The 16,054-nt window shown below is 38.2% G+C and overlaps 2 protein-coding genes across 2 annotated transcripts; one reads left to right on the top strand and one right to left on the bottom strand.

Annotated features, from left to right (window-relative positions):
• svopa (SV2 related protein a) lies at positions 1-9,936 on the top strand. The gene is made up of 16 exons (XM_014987750.2): positions 1-89; positions 1,473-1,630; positions 1,744-1,829; positions 1,931-2,029; positions 2,494-2,565; positions 4,059-4,183; positions 4,264-4,327; positions 4,427-4,552; positions 4,628-4,756; positions 4,868-4,941; positions 5,343-5,419; positions 5,519-5,623; positions 7,399-7,510; positions 7,586-7,667; positions 7,773-7,862; positions 7,961-9,936. Exons 1-16 carry the CDS (start codon positions 55-57, stop codon positions 8,159-8,161), a joined length of 1,635 nt encoding a protein of 544 aa, XP_014843236.2. The 5' UTR covers positions 1-54; the 3' UTR covers positions 8,162-9,936.
• A 646-nt stretch (positions 9,937-10,582) lies between these two features.
• Positions 10,583-14,967, bottom strand: LOC106918200 (D-amino-acid oxidase). Its single transcript, XM_014987763.2, has 11 exons — positions 14,859-14,967; positions 14,249-14,449; positions 14,051-14,165; positions 13,606-13,682; positions 13,306-13,371; positions 12,626-12,680; positions 12,433-12,537; positions 12,273-12,355; positions 11,901-12,018; positions 11,294-11,392; positions 10,583-11,205 (listed from the first exon to the last, which is right to left on the bottom strand). Exons 2-11 carry the CDS (start codon positions 14,440-14,442, stop codon positions 11,080-11,082), a joined length of 1,038 nt encoding a protein of 345 aa, XP_014843249.1. The 5' UTR covers positions 14,443-14,449; positions 14,859-14,967; the 3' UTR covers positions 10,583-11,079.
• Between the last annotated feature and the right edge of the window lie 1,087 nt (positions 14,968-16,054).

Raw genomic sequence — 16,054 nt, 5'->3', positions numbered from 1 at the left:
GATAATGTAAACGGCGATGAGGCCAAACGGAGCATCGTTAAAAAAACATACGAAATGGACGATGACCTGTTTCAGTTGAGACAACTTCCGTGAGTAGAGCATAGTTAATATATCAATGCCGGGCTGGTTTTAAATCACATATTTTCGACCGTGACACCCCGATGCGTCGGTCTCTGACTGCTTCGTGTTTGTTTCATTAGCTCACCACAAATAGCCTGGCAGTCCTCAAGTACAACACTGATTTATACTCTTAAATCAGTGTGTAGACTGCAAAGACAGTGTTAGATTCATAAAGATTAATTTAATTCTGTTATTTTACATTATTTTTCGTATACACAGTTATTAACAAGCCGGTTTGTTGTGTTTTGCAGACTGATCTAGACTTGCTGCCGACTTTACAGTCATGACTCATAACGTGGTTTATATAAACCCGTCTACGTATAAATCAGTTACACTGAAGAGTGGTTTCTTAAAGTAGCTGCATTCTTCTTCCTCAACAACTAATTGGGCCTGCTATAAATATAAATATGTTAAATATGTGGATTTAACACATATTTAAATCCACATTGTAAATATGCTTATTGGCATATTGTTAGTAAAGAATAGCACTAGTTTGATTTTGCCATTTGTGCATTCTGAAGGACATCTTCATGGACCTCTTACATACTTAAATGAAACCCTGAGGCTTCACACAGCCCGGAGGTTATGTTCTGTAATTACTGTGATTAAGACGTCACAGGCGCTCTCTATTATTTGTGAGTGCAACTAGCAATTTTTTTGTATGTGGGGGAAGATTATATGTTGCCTACCGTCTTGGTATCTAACCTCTCATAGGGTTTTGCTAGAAGGGAGTTTGCTCCATTTGAAAGTCCAGATATAATGTATGCATTTGACCACAATGTCATTTTGTTTGTAGATTTACAGCCAACTAAGTCTCATATAATAAAGTCTACTCTTGTAATTCGTTTTACACCAACAAGACTGAACATTGATGTGAAACCAAATTATCCTGCTGTTTCTTTTTTACAAGAAATAATTTGTATTTTATAGCTAGAATTTGTCATAAATCAACTCTACCTTAACGGACAGTGTTTAGTACTTTCTTTGAGAAACATTATCAGCACATATTCAGACTTTATAGGCACAGCTAGAAAACATAGTGTTGATATTATTTCTTTCACACTCACAAAAGTGGGTAACTAGCCTGGAATGTCATTGCTGCTCCAAAATCATGGACACTGTGGTTCCTCGAAATATAATTTCTAGACCTGTTAGAAGGTAAACAACAAAAAAGGAATCTTGCATTTTATTTTCCCTGTGGTTGAAGACAATACAAGCATCAGCTACAAATGTATCTCTGCATAAAGGAATATACCTAAACTGTTCAAATAAGCTACATCTTTTCTTTGTATTTTTAACAAAATAATAATTATTTTTTTAATTCTTTTGTTGTTGGGTTTTTTTTTTGGCAGTGTTGTCCGTTTTCGTCGCACAGGTGACAGCACACGATCAGAGGAAGATGTCGAAAGCAGAGAGCAGGAGGTCAGGCCAGCCGAGCCTGCTGACCTGGAGTCTGTGGCACTGGCAGAAGGCGCTGCGGTGCCTCGAGAGTTTGCCAATCCAACCGACGGTGTGCTATCTTAGGAATCTGCTCCTTTTCTCTAAATCCTATACTTTTCTATTCAATTAAAGCAATGATTTACTCAGATTACTACCAAATTATCATCTGTCTCATTTTCTCAGACACGTTCATGGTAGAAGATGCTGTGGAGGCCATAGGTTTTGGCACATTTCAGTGGAAACTCTCCATCCTCACTGGTTTATCCTGGGTGAGAGTTGCGCCTCAAACTCCATGCAAGCTTGACAGAAGTTGTTCTTGCCCACTCCCACACTAATTTCCTGAGTGTCTCTTGGTTCCCTGTTTCTGCAGATGGCCGATGCCATGGAGATGATGATACTCAGCATCTTAGCCCCACAACTCCACTGTGAATGGAGACTACCAAGCCTTGAGGTGGCACTGCTCACATCGGTAGGAGTTTCCCAAAGTTTGTAGAGTGATCCTGCCTATAGTGCTTAATGAATGTGCTGGTAATTGAAATTAAATGAGAATATTGGGGCTTATTCGAAAATGAACAGGGAAATTGGAAAGCATGTTCAGGTTACAAAATAAAAAGTAAACAGAGAATCTGGCAAATAACCATGACAACCAAAGAGGATATATATCAGTGGAAGTGCAAGCAGATGGCTAACACAATGCAAGGGAAGCTAATATAAATGACTCCTGTAGAAATCTAAATACTGTAAAATGAAACATGATTCATACAGAAAGATTAAACCTAAACCCCCGAAACAATAAAACTCAGGCTATAAAGATATCCTAATGATCATCGTTAAACTGTAATTCACCATGATTGCAGAGACATGAAACTCTCCGTGACCTACGAAACCCTTCTCACACAAAATGCTAATTACTTATTTCCATTAATGATGCAGGCGGTGTTCATTGGGATGATGATCAGCTCTTCTCTTTGGGGAAACATATCTGATAAATACGGCAGAAAGATGGTGAGTTCCGCTGCAAACCTTGTGAAAATGATTCATGCAGTTCACTGCCATGGTGTTCAGAACCCCTGAAGCATCCAATGTGCATTCATTGAGACTTTATTTGATTGAACATGCATCCCATGATGCCAGTTAATCTACACAGCAATTCAGTTTAATTTTTTTACTTTTTACTGATTTGTTGTTGTGCAGAATGGGCACATTTTGACGATAAACAAGAGAAGTGTCAAGACCAAATGTTATGTTTTATAAAGAAATAATCTCCTTTTGTTCGACAAGATTCCCTCTTATAAGGTACAAATCAAATTTGGCACTTTTGGCTAAATCGTGCGGTTCTCTCTCGGCTTAACGAGCCGCTCCGCCCTGACAGAGTGGGCGAGACGAGCCAGGGGCTGCAGGGGAGCGGATAAGTCTGTTTCTAATTAAACTATATGTCGCAGCCACTCGGATTGAACAGCCAGACGCAGGGAGTTTCAAACGGGTGCAGTTTAATCTCGACCTTTCTTCCCATCGACACCGTGAAAACTGTAGTATAAAATAGGGGAACGCGGACACACTGCGTTTTTGACCATTCTTGGCAGTGCTCTACAATTTTCCAGTCTGACAAAAACCTCTTGCCGATAGCCCTCAATCTCCATCCGCACGGCAGAACTAGGCGTCAATAGCTGTCGAAAATCCCACTTTTCATGCAACGTCAGCTTGGTACATTTCTCTAAACCTCCAGAGTAAATTTACTTCAACTGATTCAGTTCTACTTTAGTTTTAGTCGAGATGCAGATTTAACAGTCGGAGGCATATCTTTTGTATTCTGACAAGGATTTTTATAGCTTTTTATACCTTCTGGAGAAACGTTGAGGTGAGGCTCAATACATTTTTTAAATTTCTTTTTTTTTTTATGACTAATAAATTAGGTATGGTTACAACTAACAACAGTTTTGTTATATATTTCCAGGTGGAAAGTACTTCTAAAGCTCCTTAGGGCTAAACAGGTTTTGTTAGTAGAGGCTCTCTGTCCAACTTGAATGAGCTTGGAGCTTTGTGTGGGTATAGACTGCTTGTCTTTTCCCAGACAATGGGTCAAAATGACCATCTCTTGGTGTGTATCGTGAGCAGAAACATGCTCTGCAGCTGAAATTGCTGCGACAACTGGATCTACAAAGTATTGACTCAAAAGGGGGGAAGTATGAATGCCTGGCACACTTTGGAGACTTTTGTCTTTGTAAAAGATTTTTGTAAACCAGGTTTAACTTTCCTCCTTAACACTTGTACACTACAAATCATTAATTTATCAAATCAAATCTCAATAAAATGCAATATTTGTGGTCATAATAGAAAAGTGTAAAGGGACTGAATACTTTTCCAGGTTACTGCTTGTGTAGTTGTGCTTGTGACAGTGTTTCTAGATTTTAGGATAATGAAAATATCTAACGGCGTGATTCGAATTCACAAAAAGGCATGTGCTACATAAGCAACACACTGATCATATCCACCAACAGGGCTTGACTCTGAGTGTGCTTTGGACCATGTTCTACGGCCTCATGAGTGCATTTGCACCCATTTACGGATGGATCCTGGTCCTGCGCGCGCTGGTGGGCTTCGGTATAGGAGGGGCGCCTCAGTCGTAAGTACCTCATTCACTGCCCTGAAAGCAACAGTGAAACAAATGAGCTGAGTCGGTATTTACACTGACGTTCTTTTAAGGGTGACCCTGTATGCTGAGTTCCTTCCCATGAGATCCAGAGCCACATGTATTTTGCTGATTGAGGTATGACTTGCTCCAGACTGCCACTCTGTAACAAGTGTCCTTTTCCCTTTAACTACTTTTGTATCTTGTATTTTATTTTAATTTATTTATTTATTTTAGATCTTTTGGGCAATCGGTACAGTTTTCGAGGTCCTTTTGGCGATCCTTGTGATGCCCACTCTGGGCTGGCGCTGGCTGCTCGGCCTTTCCACCATCCCTCTCTTAATTTTCGCCTTTCTGTGCTACGTAGGTACAGCAGTTTAACAGGCTGTTCGTCTTTATGAAATGACATGCTCATTGTCAGCATGTGTGTGTTCACAGTGGCTGCCAGAGAGTGCTCGGTATGATGTGCTGACGGGGAATCAGGAAAAGGCTCTGGCAACTCTGAAACGCATAGCCACAGAGAACGGCGTCCCCATGCCTCTGGGGAAACTCATTGTTGCCAGACAGGTGCAGGACATGAGTGCTCTGAGTAACAATGACTCTTCTCAGCTGTGTAATCCTGTTATTCAGGCATTTATCTACTTTTTTCAATTTTTTTTATCTGTTCTTTCTAATTAGGAAGATCGAGGGAAGATCCGAGACTTATTTTCGGCACACTTCCGATGCACCACGGTTCTGCTCTGGTTCATTTGGTAAATGAAACAAATGATAAAGCAAGCACAATGTCCTCTTCAAGACCTGCTCAAGATTTTAGTGCTTACTATCTTAATAATTTTTTTAAATTGCAGTGCCTACGCATGGTGGCTTGTAAAAACATTTACACCCCTTAAACTCCTAAATAGTTTGTCACACAAAGACCACAAAATTCAATGTATTTCATTGTATTTCTATGTGCTAGATAGACCAACACAAAGTAATGAGTATTTGTGTAAATGAAGACATGTGGTTTTCTACAGTTTTTACAATTAAAAATCTAAAAATAGATGTTTGATGTTGGTGGCTGTCACGTATCAAAACATGGAAAAGGTAAAAGGACCTGAATGCTTTTGCCAGGCGCTGAGTCTGATTTCGTTTTGCATCTCTGTCAGTGCAGGTTTGCAAACGCCTTCTCTTACTACGGACTGGTGCTGCTCACTACAGAGTTGTTTCAGGAAGGAGGCGCATGTGGAAGTGAGTCAGAGAGGTCATCACACAAATAGAAAGCATTACCAAAACATGCCAAGACATTAGACTGAGAGACACGTTTTTCTGCTTAATGTCTCCCTCTAGTGCCCAAAGGCGGAAAAAAGGAGCTCAGATGCAGCTTGGAGTGTAAATATCTCAATTCTGATGACTATAAAGATCTGCTCTGGACTACTTTGTCTGAATTCCCAGGTAAATAAATCAAATATGTTTTGCTATGTCATTGTTATTAACATTTAAAACATTAAAAAATGTTTTAAAACGATGCACAACAGTGTAAAGCAGCACAGCACAGCACATTATTTTCATGAGAGAATGCTGTTTAGCAAAAGGCATCACTTAACTCAGATAACTCAATAAATGTTTATACATTTTTATTTCTTTATTGATTACTTTAGAATCTTGTTAGCTATAATTGCACTTCTGTGCTAAAATTAGGTGCATGTATTTGACATAAGCTTAAGTTTTTACAGGTGTAAGTTAGAATAACATAGAAAAACTAGAACATTTCTGAAGAAATTTAAACGGGGCTAAAAATTAGCATCAATGTTTAAAAAAAAAGCTACAATGTACTCAATAGAGACAGTACATTGATTTTTTCTTTAGCAAAAGTAAAAACTGATTGTTCACTTCGTGGCACTTGGTTACCAGAAAACGTGCTCATCTCTTAGCAACAGATTAACAACAAATATTGTTTTTGTTCAAAAAGCACACAATTTCTTCTGCTCTTTTGAAATACTACTTACCTTCCACTACTTACTATTTAACAAGAACAATGCAGTTGGTGAATTTTTCAGAAAAGTGATTTTTTTTTTTTTTTTTGTCATTGTTGGTAAATATTTTATAAAACAAACATTCAACACAAATGTAAAAATCTGAATTATACTTCGTGGCAGTTCGTTACCAGAAAAAAAACACTAACCTCTTAACAACAAATTAATGACAAGTAATATTATTGTTTATAAACATAACCTCTTTGGAAATACTGCTTATCAGCTTAAGCAAAAGAAACTTACAGTTGGCAAGTTTTGCAAAAGTAAACATCTGTTGTTTACTTCGTGGCACTTGGTTACCAGTAAACACCCTCATATCATAGCAACAGATTAACAACAAATATTGTTATTATTCAAACAACATAAGATTTCTTCTGCTCTTTTGGAATACTACTTATCTTATACTACTTACTACTTAACAAGAATTGTGCAGCTGGTGAATTTGCAGAAAAGTGAAAATATATGTATTTTTTTCTTTTGTCATTGGTGGTATAAAACATTACAAAACAAATATACTTTTCTGTAGTAAGTGTTCTGCCAAAGTGGTCTCTGTAGTTCTATGCATCTCTGCCCTCCTCAGTGTTCGGTTGATAAGGTAATTCATGTCCTTGTACAGTGTTACATGCACTTAATATGAGGTTGGGGCTGCATTTGCATGAATTGTTGCATGAGTGCAGTGACGTATGGAGGTGGTCAGTCAGTGGTTCTGCTGAGGGATTCAGGAAGACTCTGTGCTTCAACATGGTGGCAACAGCAGAAGATAGAACGAAACTTCAAATAATTACTGACAACAGAAACTTTCCATTGGACCTCAGGCTACTTGAATTCAGTGACTTCACCCTTCCTTTGAGACATCGACTTACAGAGCTCCCTAGTTTTACAGTCATAGTCTCTTCAACTTTTTTATTATAATTATTCAAGAAACAGACATTTGAGGTTTTTGATAGCTGAAAGTCAAAATAATAAAAATTAATAGAAATTAATTCTTGAAAAATTTCAGGGTGTATGTAATTAGTCTATCAGTATTACTTGATTCTTTTCAATGTTTTTCTAAGGTAAAAAGATGCTCCTGTATGTTTATGTTAGCAGTTTAAGGAGAGGATCTCAGTTCTCTGCTATAATAAGTAATGCTCACATTATTTATCATACATTTAAAGGGGACAAAAGATTAGTGACTGTGCTGACTTCCTGCAGGACTACTGGTCACACTGTGGGCTATTGATCGATTGGGACGGAGAAAGACCATGGCTTTGTGTTTCCTCGTGTTCTCTCTGTGCATCATCCCTCTGTATGGATGTGTTGGGAGGTAAATACAGCTTTTACGTCTTATGAATTGCTTAATGTTTATCTGCTCCTCTTGACACCCGTTTTTCTTTTGCAGAGCGTCCATGACGGTGTTGATATTCATAGCCAGAGCATTTATTGCTGGAGGCTTTCAGGCGGCCTACGTTTACACTCCAGAGGTAATGCATCCTTGCAGACTCTTGTATGAGCTTACACTGTGAGAAACGGTGAAAGCAGGGCGATGGATGGGCACGAAATGGCCGTTTTCTCTGGGCTTTCTGCAGGTTTATCCAACAGCAACCAGAGCTTTGGGTCTGGGAACAAGCAGTGGGATGGCCAGAGTTGGTGCCCTCATCACTCCTTTTGTTGCACAGGTAACATCTAAATAAATTTTAAAAAAGTACTGATTATTCAAAATGAACTGGTTGCATGAGTTTATTCATCTTGGTTTTCTCGGACTTTCATCCTGCAGGTGATGCTGGAGTCTTCGGTGTACCTGGCCCTCTCTGTGTACTGCTGCTGCTGCCTGTTCGCTGCCGTCGCCTCCTGCGCTCTGCCCATCGAAACCACAGGTCGGGGTCTGCAAGAGTCCAGCAATCGTGAGTGGGGACAGGAGATGGTGGGCCACAGATCAGAAGAAATCCCAAACTCCAGCTCTGGTTCTCAGGGTTGAGGACATGCTCACTGTGGTACGAACTGGAGACGAGGCCAGATGAGAGGAGAGGAGAAAGCCAAGCCAGCTTTCTGCCCTTCTTGTATGTTTCTCCTAAGATCCAGGCAGCACCATTTTTACATCACATTACTGTATGTAAAGTCTTTAAACACCATTGGTGTCACAGGGTTGCCACTGTAAAACTACGTACGCACAGGACGAGTTAGAAAGACCGAGCGATGTTCAGGATTACGGGAGATGATGGTGAAAATGGGAAAAGTTTCTGAAAAGGGGAAGATAAATGATGTGAAAGTGTTGAAATTTATCTTCATACAGAAAGAGCCTTAAAACAGCCTATTGAGTAGGTGACAAAAACCACTTTGGAAACCAATGAAAAAGCAGCCTCTGTAGTGCACAAAGCATACTGAACGTACCATCTCCTAAGTATTCTTAGCAAAAAAAAACAAAAAAAAACAATCATCTCATCTCATGTACATGGAAATTGCCTGCTGAAATGCACTTTAACTTAAAAAAGTATTGTTGAACAAAAATAACTCCTCAGATGAACTGACCAGATTACATTTTTTTTTCACTGAACAGTCCCAGTTATCAAGGTAAATACAGATCCTATGTAGGAGCCCTTGATTGTATTGCAAATATCAGAAATCTTAAGGAATGATTTGCTTCACTTTCATCAGTTTCTGAACATAAACTGCACATATAAATGACTGAAATCGTGATTTTTAAAGTTTAATCATGACGTGATTGTTTTACTTATGACAAACCTTTAGATTTCCTGAAGCTGTCAGTGGAGGACAGGAAGTTTCTTTAACATAAAACGAAGCATTTCTACATTACAACACAAGCAGCGAGAGAGTTTTCCAAAAGTGTAGTTACTCTTAAATGGTTCTGTTCACTCATATAAATACCGGCAGATTTAAAGTTTACAGTATGTTGCAAACTTATTCATATTCCTTGAACTTCGTGACATTTTTTTTTTTCACATTAAAACCTCAAATTTCCTTGCATTTTATTCTAATTATATGTGACAAACCAACACCCAAGTAGCCCATGATTATGAAGGAAACCGAAACATCTAGAGATGGTTTGAAAATGTTTAAATGAACAAATCAATTTGTCTTCCTCCTCCGTAAGCCAGTACTTTGTAGAGACACATTTCCCTGCAGTTGCAGCTTCCAGTCCTTTGGGGGTATGCGTCTACTACTTTTACACATCTCAAGGCTGAAATGTTTGCTCAGTCATCCTTGCAACACAGTTCAATCTCAGTCCCACTGAATGAAGATAATCTGTGAACATGAATTTTCAAGACTCGATGCAGATTTTCAGATGCATTTCACGACTTTCACAAAAGTACACAAATGCGTTTTGATTAAGACCATCGTTGCGCAGTCCTCTACTTGGACATGATTGAAAAGAGCTTTGTGAAATGTTCAAAACCGGGGATTTTGTTTCTATAACTTTGCTTTAAACTTCTCCATGACATCCCTCACCTAACTGATGTGTTTCAGGAAGATTTCTGTCACTAGTGTTCTCTATAGGGTAGCAAACATCCGTAACGTTCACAGAACATCTGGTTTTGTACCAAGAATAAATTGCATTAATTACTATTCACTAAATTCAAGAACACTGTTCTCGAATTTCACTGAATTTCATATAAAAGGTTTCAGAGTAAATGGAGCAGAAAAAACAAACAATATAAAAAAGTGGGTGTATTATTATAAGATTTGGAAAACAGGGATCTCATTATTTTATACTCCACAAATATGTAATACTTTGTTGGTCTGTCACATAAAATATCTTAGTTTGTGATTTTAATGTGAACAAATGTGAAAAGGCTGAAGGGGTATGAATAGTTTCACAGCCTCTCCATAGAGCTGCTATCTCAACTTTCTTAAATATGTTCTACTTTTTAAGTGTTAATTCCCCCCAAAATATGATACAACAGGGCAAAGGTTTATCAATACAAAGTGAAGGTAAAGTCCAGATGAAAAAGTTAAGAGTCTGTTATACATTTACTTAATTTCAGGCCCAACAGAAGTCAGGAATTTGACCATTTTACCTTGAAAGTACATTTCCAGCTGCATCTTGTAATTATAGTTGAGAGGACTGGAAAGTTTTCTAGAAAATGACATGTGCATTAATAAAACATTAGGCTTTGTTTCATGAAGACTATGAAAAGTTGACAAATAACCCAGAAATTCAGCCTTAGAATTCATGTGATCAGCCAAAATGGACTCCCTATGGAGGGCTTTATAGTAATGATGTTATTACTCACGTGTCAACTATTCCTCTACTGATCCAGGCTTTTAAGAGCATCCTCCCATACATAGACCCGAGCTGTGAACATTTACTGGATGTCATGTTCTCAATGTAAATGATGTAAAAACAACAAAAAAAAAAAAAAAAAAAAACAACACCTAGTTCGGTTGTTGTCTTTTGTTTGTAATTGATAAAGAGATGGAGACAGACTGTGGTTATTCTAACAGACAAGATATCACCACACACGGGTCCACCAAGATGCTTTGACTCGCCAGTGTTTGAGATATCGTGCAGCATTAAGTGTCAATGCACTAGATGTAAATGTGTATGATATTACAATAAAAAACATAAAAAATGCTAATGGAGTCATTTTTTATTATTATTATTTATAAAATTAATAGAGAAATTTTATATTCTAGAATCACTGGATTTACAACAAACTAAACTTACAGACATGAAACACATTTTTTTTTTTTTTTACTCAATTTCATTATTTATCTAAGGCATCTCAGGTTGTGGTGATAAAGTCAGATAAAGTATATAGAGGTTTTTTTGGGGGTTTTTTTTGCATTAAATGTTAGCTTTGTTAAAAACACCTGGAGTGCTGGTGTTGGATTTTGGAAAAAGAAGAGTCCCAGTCCCTGCTGCTGGACTCAGAACTACAGGCGAGCTTTGGGTCGTTTGCCCTTCTGCGTCACGATCTGACCGAACAGCCTTGCCGTCTCCTGAGCACAACCCCGGTGAATGGTGAGCCCAAAGCCGCCATGGCCGTAGTTGTGTATTACCTGGAAGAGAGAACCACTGGGTTTTTTTTTTATGAAGCTGGATGGCAGAAAGTCAACAATCAATTGCTGATTTTCTGCTCAGTTTCACCTCAATTGTGGAGCCACCGGACTGTATGGTCTCTCGCTCCAGTCGGACTTTGCTCCGAACAGGCCTGAGACCGGCCCAGTCCTCCACTATCCTGGCATGCTGCGGAGAAAAACAAACAAAAAAAAAAACTAACCTATGACCTTCAGTGAAAAACATTTAAACTGTAGACATTACTCATGTGACAAAAATGCATTTTTCTCTCAATTCTGACCACGCCTCTCAAAAGTATGTACAGTGGGTTACAATGGTTTAGATTATGTCATGCTGATGTGTCAGAATGGTCTAGTCAAAGTTCGGCCAGAATGCAGACGCGTACACTTTTCACATTTTATTGGTTAAAAATGTGCATTCTTTTTCCTTCAGAATGATGTGTTTTGGTCCATCACAAAAATCATTTTCAAAAATCCTTTTGCAAGTCACTACATCTGTCTGTCATGTCTTTTTATTAGCTCATTTTAATGCACTGTCAATTTCTGCAGTTTTTTAAAAATGCGTCTAAAAGTGGCTGAGGAAAGACTAAAAGTGTCTTCACCACAGAAGGCTCATTATGAATAATTAACTTCAGCTGAAACAAAGCGGCTCTTTTGGCCTTCTGACGTCAGCTCACCTTGAGACTGGGCTCAAGCTGACACGCAGTCTTCCAGATGTTCTCATGGTCAGTGGAGTTGTTCTGCTCACTCCAGTTTCCCAGCTGGAAAACCCCTCCCACAGTCACAAGACGGCTCCTACGGACACAGAGGGTCTGTGAGCGGAAGAAAACAGGTCTGACTTTCTGACCTCACTGCACAACAATCCCAAAGCAGCCCAAACAAGGTCTGCGGCCGCAAATCAACACCACCAGAAAAGAATGAGGTAAAACTGCCCACTGAAAAACATCTGAGGCATGGTGTTTAAAAGTTAACCAGGACAAACGCTGGTGCAAAAGTAATGCCAGTGTGCTAATGCAATCCACTGCTTATCAGTGTGTTACTGGAAATACCCTGGGATGATATACGGTGAACTGTACACTCCAGCTTTGCTATTGTGGGTAATAATCCAATGCTTCAGCCATGGGGCATCCACCTGAAACCCAGAAAATGAAGTAAAAAGATCAGTTTCTGTAATGTCTGCACAGGCTCTTCAAGGCGTCCTCAGCTCACCTTAACTATCTGGCCACGGCCTGGTGTAAGGTCTGGGTCGGGCTGCAGCTCCCCAGATCTGATCCCAGTGCAGTTTATTATCACATCCACCCCAGCATCAGAAAGCTAAAGGAGTCATGGATAATATGTAAAGTGATAAAGAAACATGAAGCACAAAAAGTTCAGTCGTAAACATGAGAAAGTTGACACTTACCTCTTTAAATGACTCTATTTTCTTGTGATAAAATTTGACGCCCCTCTTTTTCAACCTGCAAAAAAGGTTGTTGTTTTTTTTTAAAGTCTGGACGTTAGCAGGACCTCTGTGGAAATCAAGACTTGTGACAAGTTACATAATGTGATTTTATGTATATAATCTTGGTTATCTTGGATAAAACTTAGTGCGACCTTTAGAAGTCAAACTGCATTGTAATGCAGAGCTTTTTGCCTCAGGAGGGAGATTCTGTCTTTATAAAAGAGTGTCAAAAAGAAAGCCGTTGATGTTGACCTCCACTATGAAACATGGGTGCGGTAGTGCCATGATGTGGCAGATGCTTTTTTTCAGCACAAAAGAATGAACTGATGTTTAAAGTTGTGAATTAAAAAACTTTAGATGTGAGTAATCTTGTGATGCTTTGCCTTTTCAAGTAAATGTAAAATATTGCAGACAGTTAAAATGTTTACAAAGTTAACAAAAAAATCAGAGAAGTAAAACAGGCAAATAAAAATAAACTCCAATAGAAACTAGAGTTTTAAATACAAATTACTTTTGGCTGTGTTGCTACGCAACATAAAACCGTGTGATTATTAACATTAACAAATATATTAGGAGTAAAGCAAGACAAAAAAAAGAAAATAAGGAAAAAATGCAGATTTGACACGATGTAACATTCTCACCAGTCTGTCAGCCATGGTAAGTACGTTTTGCCTTCCACCATGAGAGCTGTGTTGAACCAGCCAAAACTGAAAAAAAAAACAACAAAACATATTTAATGGTAATCTGCTTTTTAGAAAATAACAAACAAAGTTGGAATACAAATTATGTGTCAGGAAGAAGTTAAGTTTAATCACGTCTACTGAAAACATAGTTTATTTTCTTCATGTGTGCCACTGGAAAGTATGGGCTTCGTTTTAATATTTGCTGTTACACTGGGAACCTGATAAGAGGTTTTTCTGGCTCTTTCTGAAGGAACTCACTTGTATCCAGGAAACATTTGCAGCTCCCGCTCTGTGAGCTGTCTGAAGCCCAGGACGATGTCTTTAAATGATGGCTCCTACAATCAGAAACAGGTTTACTAAGAAAATGCAACACAAAAATGACCTTATCTGTGTGAGTGTATAGAACCACAATTAACTCTGTGTGTATCCCCGACCCTTAGGGAGGCCTCTCTGTTTCCCAACCACTGCTGGCAACCATCTTTTGTTTGTCTGAACAAAGCTGTGCTTCAGCGTAGAATAGCTGAACTATTATCTGTGACCGACAGTGAACTTGTATGTAATAATTCTATAAATGATCTTTAGGAGGTTAAATTTTAGCTGTGCTCTTTGTTGTAAAAAAAAAAAAAAAAAAAAAAAAAAAAAAGGCTAACAAGTCCATGTCTTATCTTTGCAGCGCATTTTACAAGATCAAAGCAGAACTCACTGGAAGGGGTTCAGTGCAGAGGTTGTAGCCTGATTGGAGGAATATGCCCATTTTTACTGCCTCAGGTGAGCTCAGCCAGTTCAGCAGGTAGTCAAAGGTCTCCTTATTCCACTTTCTAAATATAGAAAGAGGAAAAAGTGTCATATTTGGAATTAAAGAAGAAAAAAATGAATTGACAATTGTAGAGACTGCACTCACGTCTCCTGGATGTTGCCCTTGTCATAGAGGTATGGCTGCCAGAAGCCAGCCGCTCCATCGCTGGTGGTCAGAGGGGTGAAGCGGTCTGCATACACCTCAATGGTCAGTGGGCTGACTATGGAGTGGTACTGCTCAAATATACTCTGAGCTGCTGACAGGCCAATGACTCCAGCTCCAATCACTGCTACTCGCATCTTTGCACTGAAATGAGACACAGTAACACTGATTGATCTGAAATCACTTCTTTATACTCCACATAACTGGTAAAACACCCCATAAAATTTTACAAAGCTGCTTAGGCCCATGCATCTGCGCTAATATTGCACGCTATGGCATAAAAGTGTGCATGAATGAAATCAGATGTACTGAAAGGAAAATGTTACACGATTCTGGGGAAAATGTAAATGGTTGCCCAGACCCAGCAAAAACAAAAAGGCTATGCTCTGCAGCTCTCCGGACTTTGTGCAGTCCCCATGCAGAAAGCTTTATGTAACAGCGGGCGACGAGTTGGCAAAATATGCATTTTGGTTAAGAGTGATTAAAAAAATTTATGAAATATGCCTTAAATCACAAAACGGACTTTTATAAGAAAGTTATTTTCTTGACTTACCTTTGGATCAAGTCTCCGCCGAACACTTTTAATTTCCAGTCACTGACTGAATCCCATTTTGCTCCGTATGTCACATGGAGGAGGGCGGAGCCTGCAGCCAGTCTGCTGCGTGCGTGTTGCGTCCACGTCCCATCGTTGAAAGCACAACCATAGCGGACACATGGGGGCACACGTCACTTGTAATTCAACATCACCAACATAGCGTTTTGCCATTAAATAAAAACCTACTTATTTTGCACGATTATGCAACCACAGTTCAAAATGGTGAAAACGTCATTTATCAAAACTTAGCATTTTAAGTAAACTTTGTCGCATAAAACAAACATTTTTTTAAGAAAGAGGCATTCAAATCATATTCAAAACGGTTTAAGATTTAAATTAATTAATTAATTAATTAATTAGCAAATAAATAAATAAATAAATAAATAAATCTTTTTAGTTTTCTGTAGAAAAATATATATATCAGCACTCGGTGAAATATACTGCAATATATGTTGCATATATTTTTTGTGCTTGTATTTAATTGTGTGACTGCCACTTTACAAATAAACTTAAGATTTTTATTTACATTTCTGTAGCTGCACAAAATTTGGTGTAAAACTATTATAATGAAACAAGTCTCAAGTTTCCAAGCTGGAAATAACCTATTCCATAATTTCTAGCAAATTATATATTGACTGAACTTGCACATGATGAAACATAATAGTCTCGTGTTAAGACCTATTCTCTTCATTTAATTTATATAGCAGCAATAAAATATCACAACAAAGGAATTTATTCAGTCATGTCTGTAGCAATGTTCTGTAAAATGATGCAATGCTGCACTTTGGGTAAACTCTTATCACAACAATCATAGTGTGATAAGATCAACGTCAAGTTAGACTTTTATTGTGTCTCAGAAACCAAATAAATTGAAAGAATCCCAAACTGAGGTACCAAAGCTAATAGGAATGAGAAAAGCTTAGACGTTAGGTAGAATTGTAATATTTATGCAACCTAAATAAAAGTAACAAAAACCTGAAATAATGTACAGGTATTATTTTAATACACTTCAATATTTTAGAGCATAAATGTTTTTATTTAGAACTGTTATGTTTCTTTATTGTGCTTGCTACTACTGTGCATTTTGACTTTTTTTATTCAGTTGTAGTAGTATCAGATTATTTTTATACTTGGATAAATTAGTTTTAAATACA

This window comes from Poecilia mexicana, unplaced genomic scaffold, assembly GCF_051168715.1.
Source record: "Poecilia mexicana isolate PSO_F unplaced genomic scaffold, ASM5116871v1 scaffold_9, whole genome shotgun sequence".
Taxonomy (NCBI): domain Eukaryota; kingdom Metazoa; phylum Chordata; class Actinopteri; order Cyprinodontiformes; family Poeciliidae; genus Poecilia; species Poecilia mexicana.
Note: the sequence above shows the minus strand (reverse complement) of the source record. Positions and strands in the feature narration are given on the sequence as shown.

Excerpts from the sequence above, each read along its gene's own strand:
- svopa (XM_014987750.2), top strand. The coding sequence starts at position 55 with ATGGACGATGACCTGTTTCAGTTGAGACAACTTCC. Across the intron at positions 4,553-4,627 it reads TTTTCGCCTTTCTGTGCTAC|TGGCTGCCAGAGAGTGCTCG; the intron begins GTAGGTACAGCA and ends GTGTGTTCACAG. Across the intron at positions 7,668-7,772 it reads CCTACGTTTACACTCCAGAG|GTTTATCCAACAGCAACCAG; the intron begins GTAATGCATCCT and ends GGCTTTCTGCAG.
- LOC106918200 (XM_014987763.2), bottom strand. The coding sequence starts at position 14,442 with ATGCGAGTAGCAGTGATTGGAGCTGGAGTCATTGGCCTGTCAGCAGCT. Across the intron at positions 12,019-12,272 it reads TCACCGTATATCATCCCAGG|GAGCCGTCTTGTGACTGTGG; the intron begins GTATTTCCAGTA and ends CTGTGTCCGTAG. Across the intron at positions 11,206-11,293 it reads CCGGTGGCTCCACAATTGAG|GTAATACACAACTACGGCCA; the intron begins GTGAAACTGAGC and ends TCTCTCTTCCAG.